At 46.1% G+C, this 17064-nt stretch overlaps 1 protein-coding gene across 1 annotated transcript; it reads left to right on the forward strand.

Moving 5' to 3' along the window:
• The first annotated feature begins 359 nt into the window (after window positions 1–359).
• Window positions 360–16294, forward strand: Mtnr1b (melatonin receptor 1B). The gene is made up of 2 exons (XM_048345764.1): window positions 360–582; window positions 15414–16294. Exons 1-2 carry the CDS (start codon window positions 360–362, stop codon window positions 16292–16294), a joined length of 1104 nt encoding a protein of 367 aa, XP_048201721.1.
• Window positions 16295–17064: the final 770 nt, after the last annotated feature.

Consider the following 17064-nt stretch of genomic DNA (forward strand, 5'->3'; position numbering starts at 1 on the left):
ACTCTGGCTGTGAGAGCCAGCTTGGAGGTTCTGCCTCTTCCTCACCAGTCGCTTAGGGGTGCGCCCCCTTTTTGCAATGCCTGCACCCCTAGGTCCTAATCCATATATTTCTCGGCTCCTGCTCACAGTTTAATTAATGAATGGTCATATCTAGGTCCTTCTCACTGGCTTTCCTCTGGCTTTCCTTGTCTCCACCCCGTGGCGCGCGTGCTTCCCAGGCAAAGGGAGGTGGGAGCGCCTGGCTCAGCAGCAGCGCAGCAGCGGTGGCTGGCGGCGGGGGACCTGGGGGGGGCGGGGTGCGCTGGTGGCTCCAGCCTGGCCAGAGAGAGGAGGGGAAGCCCAGCCCCAAAGTGGCTGCGATGCTGGAGAATGCATCTTTCACCAATTGCTGCGAGCCCGGTGGGCTGGCACTGCATCCGGGATGGCGGGAGGCAGATGGCCCGCCACCATCCAGGAGCGCCCGGCTTCCCTGGGTGGCCCCTGCGCTGTCCACGGTGCTCATTGTCACCACCGCGGTGGACGTCGTGGGCAACCTCCTGGTCATCCTCTCCGTGCTCAGGAATCGCAAGCTCCGGAATGCAGGTGAGCACCAGTCTCCTGAGGGCACCCTGCTATCCAGGCAGTCCCAGCACTCTCTTCTCTCCAGCTTCTCACTCCCTAACCTGAGTTCTTTGGTAGGAAGTTAGGGCAAGCTTGGGGATCCCTTAATCAAGGTTGTTTTGGAGTCTGCCTCTAGCACAGTAGTACCAGCAGGAAGCAGACAAAGATTGTGTGTGTGTGTGTGTGTGTGTGTGTGTGTGTGTGTGTGCGCGCGCGCGCGCTCTTTCTTTTTTCAGGATGTGGGAGCTGTGGGTACCTGGTGCAGCCATTCCTACCTGTGGCCTCCCCAGTGTGCCTGGCCAGCAGGTGAGCTGGCCACAGGATCATTGCTGCCACTGCCACCCCTCTCCCTCCCCTACTCTGCTCTGTAGGTCACAGACTAGGTACTTGGAAAACACTGAAAGTGTGTATGAAAGCAAAGCATTCTGGTGGCTCTGGGGTCAAAAATCCCAACCCAGGAGTGCTCTGAGAGAATGCAAATAAAGAATAGCAAGCTCAGAGTGTACCAAACACTCCATCACTTTAAGACTAAATTACTTTGAGCAAAGTTTTTTCCCAAGACAGAAAAATCATTTAACTGTGAAAATCAAAACAATAATTTGTCTAAATCATGTTGCAATCCTAGAAATGTTTTTTCCCTTTCAACAGTTCCTTTATTCATTCAGTTCTGCAAGGCAACCAAAGAAGAAAAAGGAAGGGAGGGAGGGAGGGAGGGAGGGAGGGAGGGAGGGAGGGAGGGAGGGAGGGAGGGAGGGAGGGAGGGGAGATCTGTCCTGACAGGCCACTAAAGCCAGTGGACCATTTCAGCCTGGACAAGAGCTGGCATCTGGCTTGTAATTCTGTAATTTCATATCTTGGACCTTAGGGGCAACTCAAATATTAGTGTGAATTAAAATTGAGAAAAAGACCAGCAGAAACCCAGCTGTAAAGTTTTAAGAAGCCTTTCTAAAGTTCCCTAGCAGAAAGGAAATTTTAGTAGATGATTATGCATGTTTGGGGGGAGGGAGGTCTAGGACTTGAGATTTTTTTTTTAATATGTCAAACAAGCTAAAAATAAAAGTGGATGTTTCTAGCTGCCATAGGGTAAACTTCATGTTACTAAGAAGAAGTAAGCTAGATTTCTAACTCAAGTACTTTAATCACCATGGCTAATATTTCTGGAGTACATTTTTCAAGATGCTATTGCATTCTTGAAAAAAGAACACTAAATTAGTAAAGATTGTGATTGAAAGTTTATGTTTAATATTTTCAACCATACTGTCATTTCCAGTAGCCTCCAACATTCGTTTCCTGCCCAGTGGGGCAGAAGGAAGGCTGTTCTGGACTTTTTCCCAAGAAAGGAGGGAAGAAAAGAAGAAGGAAATGCAGAAGGGAAGGAGGGAGGGAAGGAGAGAGAAAGGAAAGGAGGAAGGAAGGGATAAAAGGAGGGAGGGAGGGAAGGAGGGAGGGAAGACCCTGGGACACTGGCCTCTTTCCTTTCTGACTTGCTTGGTACATGGAAAAGGTCCATCCTGTTGGAGCACCCTGCTCCTGGATGCAGGTGGGCTGGCTGCCACAGGAAAGGGGAAGGGAAGAAGCCACTCTCTCTCTGGCCTCTCCTCCTCCATCCACCGCCTGTCTGATTTCCAAGATCGTGGCAGTACCCAAGGAAATCTTACTTCCCTGGCCAGGTAGGGAAGCAGTATGTGCATGCTAACCTGCAAGTGTGTCCTCCGTTCTATCCTTCCTCCCCCCAGATGCCTGCTGCCCACCCAAACAGAAACAATTTAAGACCACACCTGAATGCCACTCGTTGAGCCACATCTATGGCGTATTTTCTTTTTGGGGGATACCAAGGATGGAACTCAGAATTATGCACATGCTAGGCAAGCACTCTACTACCGAGCTATAATGTCCAACCTTTAACCAGTTTTTATTTTATATAAACTGGGGCTTGAACTCAGGGTTTTATACTCTTGATGGCTTTTTCAGTCAAGTCTGGCACTCTAAAACTTGAACCACATCTCTACTTCCAGCTTTGTTCTGGTTCATTACAGACAAGAATCTCTTGAATTTATCTGGCTATGTTTGGGCCTACTGAGTAGTTAGGATTACAGGCCTGAACCACCAGTGCTCGGCTCCTTAACAGTCACAATACATGATAGCATTAACTTAAACAAAATGACCTTGGTTGAATGAGATTTCAAAAGGTAATTAAAAACCTGTAGCACTTTTGCATTAGTAAGCACACATTTTCCTCTTCCTTTGGCCTGAAGAGTTCATATTTACTTAAAAAAATTGATATCAGACTTTTCCTACTTAAGTCTGGCTCCTCAGTTCATGGTTCACTGTATTAAGAAATTAGGGCCTGGCACCTCTGACTCACACATGTAACCCTTGTTACTCAGGAGGCTTTGATTTGAGGATCACAGATTGAAGTCAGTCAGGATAGGAAGCCATAAGACTCTTATCTCCAATTAACCACCCAGAAGCCAAAATTGGAGCTATAGCTCAAGTGATAGTGCACTAGCCTTGAGCAAAAAAGCTCAGTGATGGTGTCCAGGCTCTGAATTTAAGCCCCAGCATGCGCGTGCACGCGCGCGCACACACAAACACACACACACACACACACTTAGGACTGTGCTGCTGTAAGTACATGCATTTTACAGCTCAAATTTAGTCAATGACTCTCTATCTGAACCACTCTTATTACCACCCCTCCAGTATTTTCCATCTGTTTCTTTTCTTCAGCTTATATACACATTAAGCATCTTTTGCTGCTGCTGGTGGTGGTTATGGGACTTGAATTCAGGGCCTGAGTGCTGTCCCTGAGATCTTCTGCTCAAAGCTAGTGCTCTACCACTTTGAATCACAGTACTACTTCCAGTTTTCAGGTGGTTAATTGGAGATAAGAGTCTCACAGACTTTCCTGCCTGGGCTAGCCTTGAACCACAATCCTCAGATCTCAACCTTCTGAGTAGCTAGGATTACAAGCATGAACCACCAGCACCTGCCTCAAAAGTCTATTTTTTAAAGGAAACCTGTCTTCCCTTGGCTTTGTGTCTCCCCCTAACCTCATCAACATTTTTATCCTTCCTTTCTCAGTCAATATCTCACCACAGTATTTTGTATCTGCAGCTCTTTCTCATTTCTTCTTTCTCAGTTCTCTGTATTTCCCTCCTCTGTGTCATGGCACAAGAGCCATCCGCTCCATCACACTTTTCATCCTCTCCTCGCACTGGAAGTAGTTTCTGGATATCATCATGCTCATTTCATCTCCTGACACAAGACTTCTGGGAGTCATTTTCTGATACTTCCATTCCTTCATTCCACAAGTCCAAGCTGCTTTGCTTCATAGTATCTCTCCACTTTCCCTTCCCTACTCTTCTAGCCTTATAGCCATCATGTCCCCCGCATCCTTGCCTGATCACACCTTGTCTGCAGCACCACAATGACTCTCCCTGCCCTACTCCTTCATGCCAAAACTGTGTCCTCTTCAGACCTCAGGCCCACTGTAAATCACAGTCTCCTTTACGGCCTCACTGGCTTAGAGTTGCCTACAGCCACTTCCCACAAGTCCCTGCTGTCAGTTATACTAAGGGGGCAGGCCTCCATCCTTTCTGCCTCCACAATATCTGTGCCTCCTTTAAACCCTCCCATATTTGCTACCCATGCCAGGAGTGGTGCTGTTGATGCCCTCTCCTCCAGCTTCCTGGCATCCTATGCCTGTCCCCAGGAAAGCACCAACCTCACTGTAGTGTTACATTTGTCTTTGCGCTGACCAGACATGTCTTTGTTAAAACAAATTGAATATGGAAATATACCAGGAAAGAAGGAGACTTGAGATGTTGCTGAAGATGCAGCACAGACTTCAGTTACAGCATTCAGCACAAATCCAGTGGAGTTTTTGTGGAAGCAAATTCTTTGAGCACTGAAAGCATCTTCATCACAGAGGCAAGTGCACTCTCTGGTTGCTTCTGTTTGGTTAGAGCTGCTAAGTGGAGGCCAGCCAAAGCACACTTCTCAGAAGCTGCTGGGACTCCTCTCAGAGCCACTTCCTAACCTTGCTGTGCTGTCCTGGACCACTTTAATTTCTCTATGACGCATGGTCTTTCAGCCAGGTGCCAGTGGCTCACATCCATAATCCTAGCTACTCAAAGAGGCTAAGAACTTATCATCTCAAATTGAAGCCAGCCAGGTAGACAATCCCATGAAACTCTTTTTTTTTTTTTTTTTTTTTGGCCAGTCATGGGGCTTGGACTCAGGGCCTGAGCACTGTCCCTGGCTTCTTTTTGCTCAAGGCTAGCACTCTGCCACTTGAGCCACAGCGCCACTTCTGGCCATTTTCTGTATATGTGGTGCTGGGGCATCGAACCCAGGGCCTCATGTATATGAGGCAGGCACTCTTGCCACTAGGCCATATCCCCAGCCCCCCATGAAACTCTTATCTCCAATTAACTAGCAATGACCCAAAAATGGAGATGCAGCTTGAATGGTAGAACACCAGCTGCACAAGAATGAGAGGTCCTGAGTTCAAGCCCAAGTATTGACACAAAGAAAAAGAAAAAAAATTTAAAAGCATGGTCTTCTGTACAGACAATAATACACTGCCCCCCCCCAGGGGTGCACATTATTTCTGTAGCCTTCAGCCTCCTTTAGCAGGGAGGAGGAAGACAGGACAGTTTGGGGTTCTCATGACTGCAGGCATGGTGACCCCAACTTCATAGGTACCAGTTAGGAGCTGGGTGCCAACAATGAACTCTAATACTCTGACTGGGAGGTATGGTTAGTGAATGACCCTTGAGCATACAAGTAGCAGAGACTGGGACTGCCCAGGAGAATGATCGGTTTGCTGAACACAGGCCCTTCTGCAGCATCAGTTCTACCAGCACCAGGAAAGCCACGCCTCCTCCACATCCCCAGCAGCACTCTGGACCTACACCCTCTAACCTAGAGCCAGTACCTGGCCATGAGGTGCTTGGTGGTTCCCTGCCTGAGTATTTGTTGTAAGTCCCCAGATAGCCCAGAGCAGAGCCTGCAGTGTGGCCCCCTCCCATGCTGCTTTTCTTCTTAACAAGAAAATTAGCCTTGTCTGAATGAGTAGAATGTCGTTGGACAGTAGCACTAAGAAGGCCTGGAGGGAAGCACTTCTCAGACCTGCTCCTCCATTCTGGCAGCCATCACCTGCCACTCACTGACACAGACACATGGCTGTGCCAGGCTCCTGGGGCCCGCTGGGCAGGCTGGACTTGGAGTGCTTGTTATCAGCTGAAGACCAAATGAGGCTACCTTGGATTCCCTCCCTAGTGTTTCTGATCTTCCGAACTTCATATTTTGGCCATGAATACCTTATTATCTTTTCACTGAGAAACATTTGAATACTTTTAACATCCAATAATTATGTCTTTAGCTGCATAATAAGGAGAGCTCTTAATCCCTTTTAATTCCTCCCACAAATCTCTCAGTAGTCCAGGCATACAAAGACTTTCATGTTTAACTGCCTTTATCTCCAAAACATTGGAGTCTGTATTTAGATATGATATTCTGAAAAACTCAGAAGAGAACAAGAGGGGAAGCTTGGGGAAAGCAAAGGAATGGGGTGACATTGTATTCATTACCTGACTATGAATACAACATTTGATAATAGCAATACATTTATCTTTAAAAAAACAAACACAAACTCAAAAGACACTTAGTGCAACCTCTGGTCTTACACTAGAAATACTTATTGCTAGTGAAGGCTTCTATGATGTAAACTTTAAACACCTGAAAAAAGAAATTAAAGAGAACTAAGAAAGTGGAAAAGCCTCACATGCCCCTGGACTGGGAGGCTTAGCATCGTGAAAATGTCAATAGTGCCAAAGGTTATATATACAAATTCATTGCAACACACATTAATATCCAAACATCATTCTTTAATGAAATAGAAGAAGCAATCCAAAAATGCATATGGAACAATAAAAGACCAGAATAGCCAAAACAATTCTTAGCAGAAAGAGCAGTGCTGAAGGAATGTCAATGTCAAACTTCAAACTATATTACAAAGCTATAGTAATAATAATTTTAGAAAGCTTGATAGTGGCATAAGAACAAGCCTGAGGAGCAATGGAATAGAACTGAAAACCCAGAAATGAACCCGCAGACCCATGGCCACCTAATCTTTGGTAAGGGAGCCAAAAAAAAAAAGGATGAAAGAAAGACAGCCTCTTCAACAAAAAGTGCTGGCAGAATTGTTAAACACCTGTAGAAAATTAAAGTTAGATACTTATATATCACCTTGCACCAGAATCAATTCCAAATGGATCAAAGACCCTGAAGTAAAAGCCGATACTCTGAAAACATTGCAGGAAAAATAGGAGAAACACTCGGGCTCCTTGGCACAGGTTGAAACTTTCTTAATAAAGGCCCAGAAACACAACATATCAAAGAAATGTTGGACAAACGGGATTTCCTGAAACTGCAGAGCTTCTGCATGGCAAAGGACATAGCTTGAAAGATAAATAGAAAGCCCACAGATTGGAAGAAGATCTTCACTTGCCATACAACAGACATGAACCTCATATCTAAAATATACTCCAGGGGGCTGGGGATATGGCCTAGTGGCAAGAGAGCTTGCCTCGTACACATGAGGCCCTGGGTTAGATTCCCCAGCACCACATATACAGAAAACGGCCAGAAGTGTCGCTGTGGCTCAAGTGGCAGAGTGCTAGCCTTGAGCAAAAGGAAGCCAGGGAAAGTGCTCAGGCCCTGAGTCCAAGGCCCAGGACTGGCCAAAAAAACAAAACAAGCAAATAAAATATACTCCAAACTCAAAAAATTAAAGTCCCAAAAAACAAATCCTTAAAGAAACAACTGTCATATTAATAAGCGGGCTAAAGACTTAAAGAGAAACTTCTCTGAAGAGGAAATAAGAAGGGCCAACAGACACATGAAGAGATGTTCAACACCTCTAACCATAAAATACATACAGATCAAAACAACATTGAAATTCCACCTCACCCTAGATAGAATGGCAATTATGAAAAAACTAACAATAACAGATACTGGTGGGGATGTGGCCAAAATGGGAACAGTACTACACTATTGGTAGGAGTGTAAACTTGTTCAACTATTCTGGAAAGCAGTACAGAGGTTCCTCAAAAGACTAAACATAGAGGTCCTCTATGACCCAGCAACCCCACTTCTAGGCATTTACCTAAATGTCAACAAACAAGGTCATACTAAAGGTACCAGCACAACCATGTTCACTGCAGCATTATTTACCATAACCAAGATATAGAACCAACCCAGATGCCCCTCAGTAGATGAATAGGTCAAGAAAATGTGGTATATATACACAGTGGAATCCTATGCTTCCATCAGAAAGAATGGCATCACCCCATTTGTAAAGAAGTGGAAAGACTTGGAAAAAATAAAATTAAGTGAAATAAGTCAGACTGAAAAAAACATGGGCTCCACCATTTCCCTCATTTGTAATAATTAGTATATGTCTAGGATAGTCCTAGCAGAGGATCACAATAGCTCAATGGCTATGTACGTATGATCATATAAAATGAAGCTAAGCAAAATGAACTCCAAGATATGGAAACAAGAAGTTTTTCATTGTTTTTGTTGTTTTTAATGTACTATGTAAAGTTTCTTTTTTCTTTTTTCCCCTGTGATAGCCCCTGTCTCTGTATTTGATTTTGGTACCCTGTGCATTGTATATATGTTTATCTGAATTAGGGAAGGTAAGAGGAACAACAATATGGTGAGACACAGGACAAAGGGAAAATTAATACAACAGTGATACTCTTTACAACTTGTGGGGGGGGTGGTAGGGGGGAGGGAAAGTGGGAGAAAAACAATGGAAGGGCTTAACAATGTTTGACAAGAAATGTACTTACTACCTTCCATATATACATATATATATATATGTACCTATAACTTCTCTGTTCATCACCTTGACAATAAAATTAATTTTTTTATTTTTTTGAGAGTGTATCTTTTTGTTTATTTCTTATTTTTACAATGTGATGATAACATATTTGCATCTTGTAAAGCTTAATGAAAATTAATTTTTTTAAAAAGAAAATACATATTGCTGAAGAAGTCAAGGAAGTTGGGAAGTCTTGGTGAATTTACCCTGTACAGGTCATGTCCTACCTTCTCACTACCTTTACCCATCACTACTATTACAGCTTAGATGTACAGCCTAGGCATGGGTCCCACTGTACTGTCTGCTTGTGTAAGCAGGCATGGTCACCTAACTGCCCATCTTCATCGTTACCTAACCTCAAATTCCTCAGGGCCTATCTCCATCATTAAGTGACATTGGAATCTCTTACTTCTTACTGGATGGAGCCTGTCTCTATGACCTAAAGCTCTGTCTTGTTCTTTCAATACAACTACTAATACAAAAACAGTAATAAAAGGTAATTATCATGGTAAGTGCCAACTATGTATCAGATTCTAATCTCTGTCTCTCTCTCTTCTTAAGTGAAAGGAAGAAAAAGATAAATGCTCCATAATTATGAATCAAAGAGATACCCCTTTATAACTTGCCCTCTCCTTCCTTGAGGCAAAGCTGTTGGAGAGAACAACCTACAGGGCAGGACTATCTCCCCATGTACCCCTTGCTCAAGAGCCAGCTGACATGCTGACTGCCAGGCTCAGTGGCCACTATTCTGTTCTTCCTTGAGTGACCAAGAAACGCCACCCTCTGTCCTCTTGATGCTTCTCTTCCCTGGTTTCTTCTCTCTATATCTCTCTATCTCTCTCTTTTTCTCTCTCTCTTTCTCTCTCTCTCTCTCTTTTGTTCTCTCACTCTCACTCTCTCTCCCCCTCTCTCTCTTGCTCTCTCGCTCTTGCTCTCTTGCTCTCTCTCTAGCTCTCTCTTTCTAAACAATTCACACAATCCAACAAACGTGTTCTTATGTAGAAGATAGAAATCATGTTATCATATCACCTTTAATTCTTTGAGAAACGATTGAATCAATTTTTGTAAACATACATGATCAACTTTAAGTGGTGTGGCAATTGTTCTTTTGCTTCTAGCAAGTTGACTCAAGTAAAATACTACCCCTAGAAGGATATTTTATAATACCGTATCAGATCATTTTAATGGATACTTCTTATGCTCTGAAATATTGATTTGATCTTTTAAAAATTGAAATATATTTTGTGTACATTGTCAGTTTACTAGAAATCTTTCTTGTAAATTAAACCCAGTCTTTGGATGAGTCATCCTGGCAGCCTAGGGTATTCATAAATAATGCAATTTTTGGAAGAAAATAATTTCTTCCCTCAAGGAATTTGAAAATCCAATTAGAAGCACTGCACTGCTTTAGTATAAGTAAGGAAATCAAGTTTTTAAATAATCTCATTTTTTTCCAAATTTGCTTATCCTCAGAATGTAATTAAAATATCTCACATTATTCATTTGGAGATTATGATTATTGTTTCCGACCTTTCCTAGGGGGGAAAACCCCACTTCTTTTTTTTTTTTTTTGGCCAGTCCTGGGGCTTGGACTCAGGGCCTGAGCACTGTCCCTGGCTTTTTGCTCAAGGCTAGCACTCTGCCACTTGAGCCACAGCGCCACTTCTGGCTGTTTTCTGTATATGTGGTGCTGGGGAATCGAACCCAGGGCCTCATGTATACGAGGCAAGCACTCTTGCCACTAGGCCATATCCCCAGCTCCCGAAAACCCCACTTCTTGGATGGAGGCAGTCCTGTTGCAAGGAGCTTCATGATTTTATCCAGCTCCTGGATGAACTGTCCGGCCAGCTCAGCCTATGTCTTCCACTCCCCACAACCCCGTTCCGATACAGGAATTCCTCACCATTCTTACCACTCTTCTGGCTTCACTTTCACATCTCACCACAGTATGTGTGACTGCCTCCAAGGAAGGGGCCGTATCTCATCTACCAGTCTGCCCTGCACAGGTGCAGTAGGCACTCAATGTGTTGCATATTTAGATAAATGGAAGGATGAAATAAGTCAATTCATAAGAAGCTTAACTTTGCTAGCAGTGAGAGCTCATTTGTTGGCTTTCTTCTGTGTCCTTTATTGAATCTTGCTTTTATTTGTCTCCTCTAGGAGACCAGTAGGAGCTCAAAAGATGGACGCAGCCACAAGAAGTACAGTAAAAGTGAGACTTTAATGTCAGTTTTACAGGACCTAGAGTCTGATTGTAGGCACAGTCTTTGAAATAAGAACAGTTTTTTACCTAGCTCATGGAGATTCTGCCCCTTCTGTTCCTCATTAGTACAAGAAATAGGACTTTCACATTCTCTCCCAGACATCACCTAAGTTGCTTCCTATTGAGTAATTCTACTACATGGAAGTGTTGAGGTTGGCTGGATTTAAGAAGTGGGCTTTGGGTTGTCTTCATCCCTTTTTGTCCTTCTGTGGCAGGAATGCTTGTGTGCTTTCTAGTATGTACATCCTTTCTACCTACGGTCTCATTGTTTGCAGTCCCTTCTTCCCAGTCTCCCTGGCCCTTCTAATCCTGTTTATTGATGGGCTTCCCAATGCACAAATGGTGAGACATCCACAAGTCACTATGCAAGTGATTCATTGGTAATTTTCCACTTAGAACCACATGCCCTGACTAAAATGTCAGTGTATCACCACTGATTTTATTTCTACCACCAGAAGCTCTGTAAAGGAAAGAATATGTCTAGCTTGCTCGGCACACTTCCCAAAGCCCTGACACAAGAAATGCTGCCTACTAGATACTCTGCCATATTTGTTGAGTAAATGATTCAATAGGTATCTTTCTATTTTACCATTTAGCTTAATGACCAGAAATGATTTAAATCCAACTGCATTCTTCAGCACACAGAAGGTGGGTATAGGGAAGAGAAGTGAAGGTTGCAGGTAGCTTTGTATTTCATAATTCTTCTATTTGATAAAGGGTAGACAGCTCAGGGCTGGGGATATGGCCTAGTGGCAAGAGTGCTTGCCTCTTACACATGAAGCCCTGGGTTCGATTCCCCAGCACCACATATATAGAAAATGGCCAGAAGGGGCGCTGTGGCTCAAGTGGCAGAATGCTAGCCTTGAGCAAAAAGAAGCCAGGGACAGTGCTCAGGCCCTGAGTCCAAGCCCCAGGACTGGCAAAAAAAAAAAAAAAAAAAAGGGTAGACAGCTCAGTGTGGACTAATTCTTTCCTAAAGTACCAGATTGTCCTTAGGAAATGGAATTCCCAAGATGAGGCCCTACTGTGACTATATAGTACAGAGTAAATTCTCTCTGGGAATAAGTAATAGGAATTCCACAAAGGAAAAGAGAGGACAGGGGTAGTCGTGTGTGTTTAAGTATGTGCTTTGCATATCAATGTCAGAAGGGATTCCATATTATTGCACAAAATGTTGTGGAGGCCTCTTCCCACTAATGATCCTATCTGACAGAGGCTTATGGAAATGAGGCATGCCACAACATGTGACATAAATATTCATGCAAAGCCTATGCTTGGGGTGATGGGCAGAGCAGAGCTGTGTGCTTGCTGACTGATTTCTCACCTGGCCAGGGAAGGAAGGAATGCAGAACTGGGTTTCATGATGACTCCTGCCCAGACAGGACCTGATGTTTTACAGATGGGAGACAAAACAAGAATTGTATTCACCTAATTTGGAATCATGCCAAGAAAGCCTGGGGATGCTGGAGCAGATGACTCTACAGCAGGAACTAGTTGATTTCAGCCTTTTAGGAACAGCCGGAATAATCGGAGAGAGTAATTGAATCACTTTCCACGTGGAGCTGAATGTGTTCTTCTCACTCTTTACAAGCTGTTTGCCAGCCTCCAGGGCATTATTAAGGGATGAGCCACAGGAACACAGCAGAGCTTGACTGGGCTTTCCCAGGGAAACAGCTGGCTGAGCTGGCATCAGCTCCCAGCCACTCCTGACTTTTTCAACATGTGCTTGCCAGTGCCAAGAACTTGCTGGTTACAGGTCCAGGAGCCAGTGGGTTCTGTGAGGACTTATCTTCCTGTGTTGGAAAGAAACAATTGTCTTCACAGAAACAACCATATGAAGTGGAGGCAGGGGTGAGGACATGGAGGGGTCCAAAGAACAGAGCAGCCAGCCACAGAGAAAGAAGTTCAGTAAGTTGTCCAAATTCCCATGGCCAGACATGAGCAGAACTATGATTATCCTGAGTTGCTTGAACTTTCCACACTTCCTCCAGATTTTAAAAGGATGTTTAAAATTCCTTGGCAAGAAGTTGTTTGGCTCTTGATTCACCTGAAACCAGCAAGTTTGAGACAAAAATCCTTCTTTCCTTGGGAACCAAATGCAGCCTGAGCAAGTGAGTGAGTCCCAGCCTGTGGTCAAAGGAGATAATCCACAAGGCTGACACTTAGACAGAAATGTCACAGATATGTGCATTGCTTACCTTAAAGTTAACTAGAAGGAAAACAAGTATTTTTGATTTGCTTGTTTTGTAACACATTATTGACTGAGCCTTTAAATGGTAGAGTGGTGGGAGGCATTGGCAGTTCACCCTGAGAATTCTCCCCTAGGGCCCATCACCTGCAGTGTCTTCAAGCAAGAGGAGGATTCCAGCTGGCTGCATGACTAATGCCTAGGAGGAGGATTTGTGTTTTCTGACCTTGGGAGAATTGAAAGGCAGGAAAGTGTAAAGCAAATAATAAGTTCATTTGAAAGTAAAAGAAAAAATCATGAAAGAAAAGGCATGGGACTCTCCATTTAAAAAAAAAAAGTCTTCTTTGAGGCACTTACAGGCTCCTCCCACATTTCCTCCTCAGGGCTGTGTTGATTGCTTGGTGGCTTGGACATTCACAGCCCTGGATCTTTTTATTGGTTGAGCAGGCATTTAGGGTATTGTGAAGAGTCTGAATAGGAACTCACAGCAAATTGGAAATAAGAAGCATTTGAATAGAAGCCAGTGCATAAGAAGAGTCATGATGGAACACGTTATCTGCTATGTGTTACCCACCACTTTGATTCCCTTTCTTTCCCTCATAATCTCCTTTTTGTTCAGATGCATCTCATCACCCAGCCCCTCAGCTGACTCTGGATACAGGAGTAATGCCTAAGAATTTGGGGGATGTGAACAGAGTTTTTTTTCTGTTGGTTTTGAGTGGAATTGCCCTGTGGCCCCTGAAAGAACCACTTCAAGACCCCTGCTTGTTAGTCTCCCAGGTTCCTACAGGTAGCCTTTCCATGATCTTTTCTAAGACAGGGTGAGAGACAGGGAGGGCTGGAGGCAGCTTTTCTCATCCTGTGGGTTAACATATGCAAGCTTGGAGTCTGCTTCACTGAAAGTCTAAACGCCTAGCTGGGTGATTCAGACCTCCCTTTCTCAGTAATTTCAGGCATCAGCCTGCAGCCTGAGTTCTCAGATTGATACCCTTCTCATCTCCCTGAGGGTCATAGCAGCCTCCCTGGAGTAAGGACAGATCATGTGGCAGTAGAGCCAACCTGGAAGTTCCTCCTGTAAGTCAGTTGCCCTAAGGCTTGCAGCTTGCACACATGCCCAGTGTACAGGGCGTTGTGACAACCCCTGAAAGGGGCACAGTTTGCTACCTTTGGAGTATAGGACATGTCCCCAAAGTACTAGGTTCGATGAATGAAGTGAATGCACTAAGAAGGAACTGCTCCCTGAACACTGGTGGCTCACACCTATAATCACAGCTACTCAGGAGGCTGAGATCTGAGGATTGAGGTTAGAAGCCATCCAGGAAGAGAAGTCAGTGAGACTCTTATCACCAACTAACCAGCAAAAAGCAAGAAGTAGAGGTGTGGCTCATGTAGTAAAGCACCATCTCTGAGCAAAAAAGCCAAGCAAGACCATGAGGTCCTGATTTTAAACCCCAGGACAAACATACACACACACACATACACACACACACACACACACACACACACACAGAGAGAGAGACAAAAAGACAGAGACAGAGAGAGATAATATTCATACCATGAGCTTCCTGTTGAAAAACTCCCAGGCCCTCATTGCTTTATTCACAAGTCAGTGTTAGTTTTACACAGCAACACTTATGGGAAAAGCACTGATCTTTTGGAACTATCTCCACTCTCCAATCAGTCCCAGATAAGCCTAAAGCATAGCAATCAATGGCTATATGGCTTCCTGAGGCTCTGGTAGGTTGGCTAAGTTTGCTGCTGCTGCGGAGGGAGGGCTGGAGTCCACTGAGGACAGAGGCAGTTCAGGAAGTCTGTGAATGTGCAGCATGGTAGGAGGTTCCCTCCAGGTTGTGGGCCCGGAGCTCCTCCAACCGCTCCCCAGCCCACAGGACGTGGATTCTGCGCCCCTCCAGGTACTGGCCAACATGCCATACAGGCAGGTGTGTGGGCCCAGGACAAGGCATGCCAGGAATTCTATGTATTCTAGAAAATACACAATTTGCAAATAACCAAGTGACTTTAAAGCACTTGGAAAGTAGCCTGTGAAGATGTCAGAACTTGCCAGTTAGATGCTCAGCAAAACACCATTTCAGACTCTTCTGCCTCCAGAAGCCATGCTGGAGCTTAATTGGTGCCAAGCCACTGTGCCTGTGTGCCTATTGTGGAAACAATTGTGGTTGGAGAGCACCCACTCTGTCCCTGAGCACTGTGCATCATTAGTCCATTCTCAGAGCTAGTCTGCAAGGTGGCTCTCATTATCCTCCTTTTGCAAACGACAGAGGTGAGGCTTTGAGAGCTTAATAGCTCACCTATAAAGAGTAGCAGAGATGTAATATGAGTCCTCAAAACTAGAAATGCATTTACTTTCTACTGCCAGTGTAGAAAGGAGCTTGGCAAAGGCCGATATTCCTATAGAGGAGAAATCGTGGCTCCTCTGCTGACTCTTTCTCTGTTTCCCTTCTTAGGTAACTTATTCCTGGTCAATCTGGCCATGGCTGACCTGGTGGTAGCCTTGTATCCCTACCCGCTCATCCTCCTGGCCATCTCCACTGGTGGCTGGGCCCTGGGCGAGCTGCACTGCAAGGCCAGTGCCTTTGTGATGGGCCTGAGCGTCATCGGCTCCGTCTTCAACATCACTGCCATCGCCATCAACCGCTACTGCTACATCTGCCACCGCAGGGCCTACCACCGGCTCTGCGGCCCCCGGCACGTCCCCCTCTACATTGGCCTCATCTGGCTCCTCACCCTGGTGGCGCTGGTCCCCAACTTCTTCGTGGGGTCCTTGGAATACGACCCACGCATCTATTCTTGCACCTTCATCCAGACGGCCAGTGCTCGGTACACGGCGGCCGTGGTGGCCATCCACTTCCTGCTGCCCCTCACAGCCGTGGCCTTCTGCTACCTGCGCATCTGGGCGTTCGTGCTGCAGGCTCGCAGGAAGGCCAAGGCGGAGAGCAAGCCGCACCTGCGGCCCAGCGACGTGCGCAGCTTTCTCTCCATGTTCACCGTGTTCGCCATCTTCGCCGTCTGCTGGGCCCCTCTGAACGGCATCGGCTTGGCGGTGGCCATCGATCCGCAGGCGCTGGCCGCCCGGGTTCCCGAGGGGCTCTTCGTCACCAGCTACTTCCTGGCGTATTTCCACAGCTGCCTCAACGCCATCGTGTACGGGATGCTGAACCAGAACTTCCGCAGGGAGTACGCGCGCATCATCTCGGAGCTCTGCGCCCCGCGAGGCTGCCACGCGGCGGCCCTGAGTGCCTCCCACGGCGGCCACGCAGACAGGCTGCCGCGCCGCGCCCCTGCCATCCTCCCCACGCAGCCCCGTGCCCAAGCCACCACACTCTAGCCGGGGTCGGACGAGCACCAGGTGGCAAACGCACGGAAAGGTGGAAAGAAAGCGCCGCGCTGTCCCACTTGCCCCACCAATTCCCCAATGTGCCAGTGGGTGGGAGCTGCCCGCCAGTCCCCTGGCTTCGGGCTGGTCAGGAGATGATGCCCGAGGGCCATCCCTTTCTGTGGCACACGTGTGCGGGGACTCTTGGGACCAACGGGACCAAAGAAGGAGGAGGAGAAAGTGCTGGAGCAGAGTCTGCTCTTCCCCACGATGAAGAAGCCCTTCATTCTTCTACCTGTCAGCTTGCTGATCCATCCTGTTCTCCCACACCGAGGCAGCGGGCCTCTTCCTGCAGCTGCATGAAGACCCAGCGCTGCAGCCTGGGAAGGTGGGTGCTTATAGAGGTCCCTGCCAAGGGCAATCATCCCACACCCACCCTGGGCCTTCGCTGCCAGACACCACACTGCACACACACTGGACACACACCACAGCACCAACACATGAGCCTACATATTTACTCACAAACGTACTGCAATCGACTCTGCAGGCCTTTCTTTCTCTCTCCATCCCCTCCTACTCTCCCTCCATTTCTCCCCTACTTCATGCAACTGGAGCACAAAGTCTGCCTATGGAAAGTTCCACCATATTCAAGTTCCATGACTTGGGGCAAGTCACCTAACTTTTTACTGGTCAATTTGTTCATCTTGAAGTGGAGATCACACTAGTCTCTACCCCTCCCCTCTCCCCCCCTCACTGAGAGGATTCATGTGCTAGTACAGCTG

Source organism: Perognathus longimembris, chromosome 4 (assembly GCF_023159225.1).
Source record: "Perognathus longimembris pacificus isolate PPM17 chromosome 4, ASM2315922v1, whole genome shotgun sequence".
In the NCBI taxonomy this organism is placed as follows: Eukaryota; Metazoa; Chordata; class Mammalia; order Rodentia; family Heteromyidae; genus Perognathus; species Perognathus longimembris.

What these genes read in the sequence shown, in the direction of transcription:
- Mtnr1b (XM_048345764.1), top strand. Translation starts at nt 360, where the DNA reads ATGCTGGAGAATGCATCTTTCACCAATTGCTGCGAGCCCGGTGGGCTG. An exon ending in TCGCAAGCTCCGGAATGCAG is followed by an intron (nt 583 to 15,413) that starts GTGAGCACCAGT and finishes TTCCCTTCTTAG; the next exon opens with GTAACTTATTCCTGGTCAAT.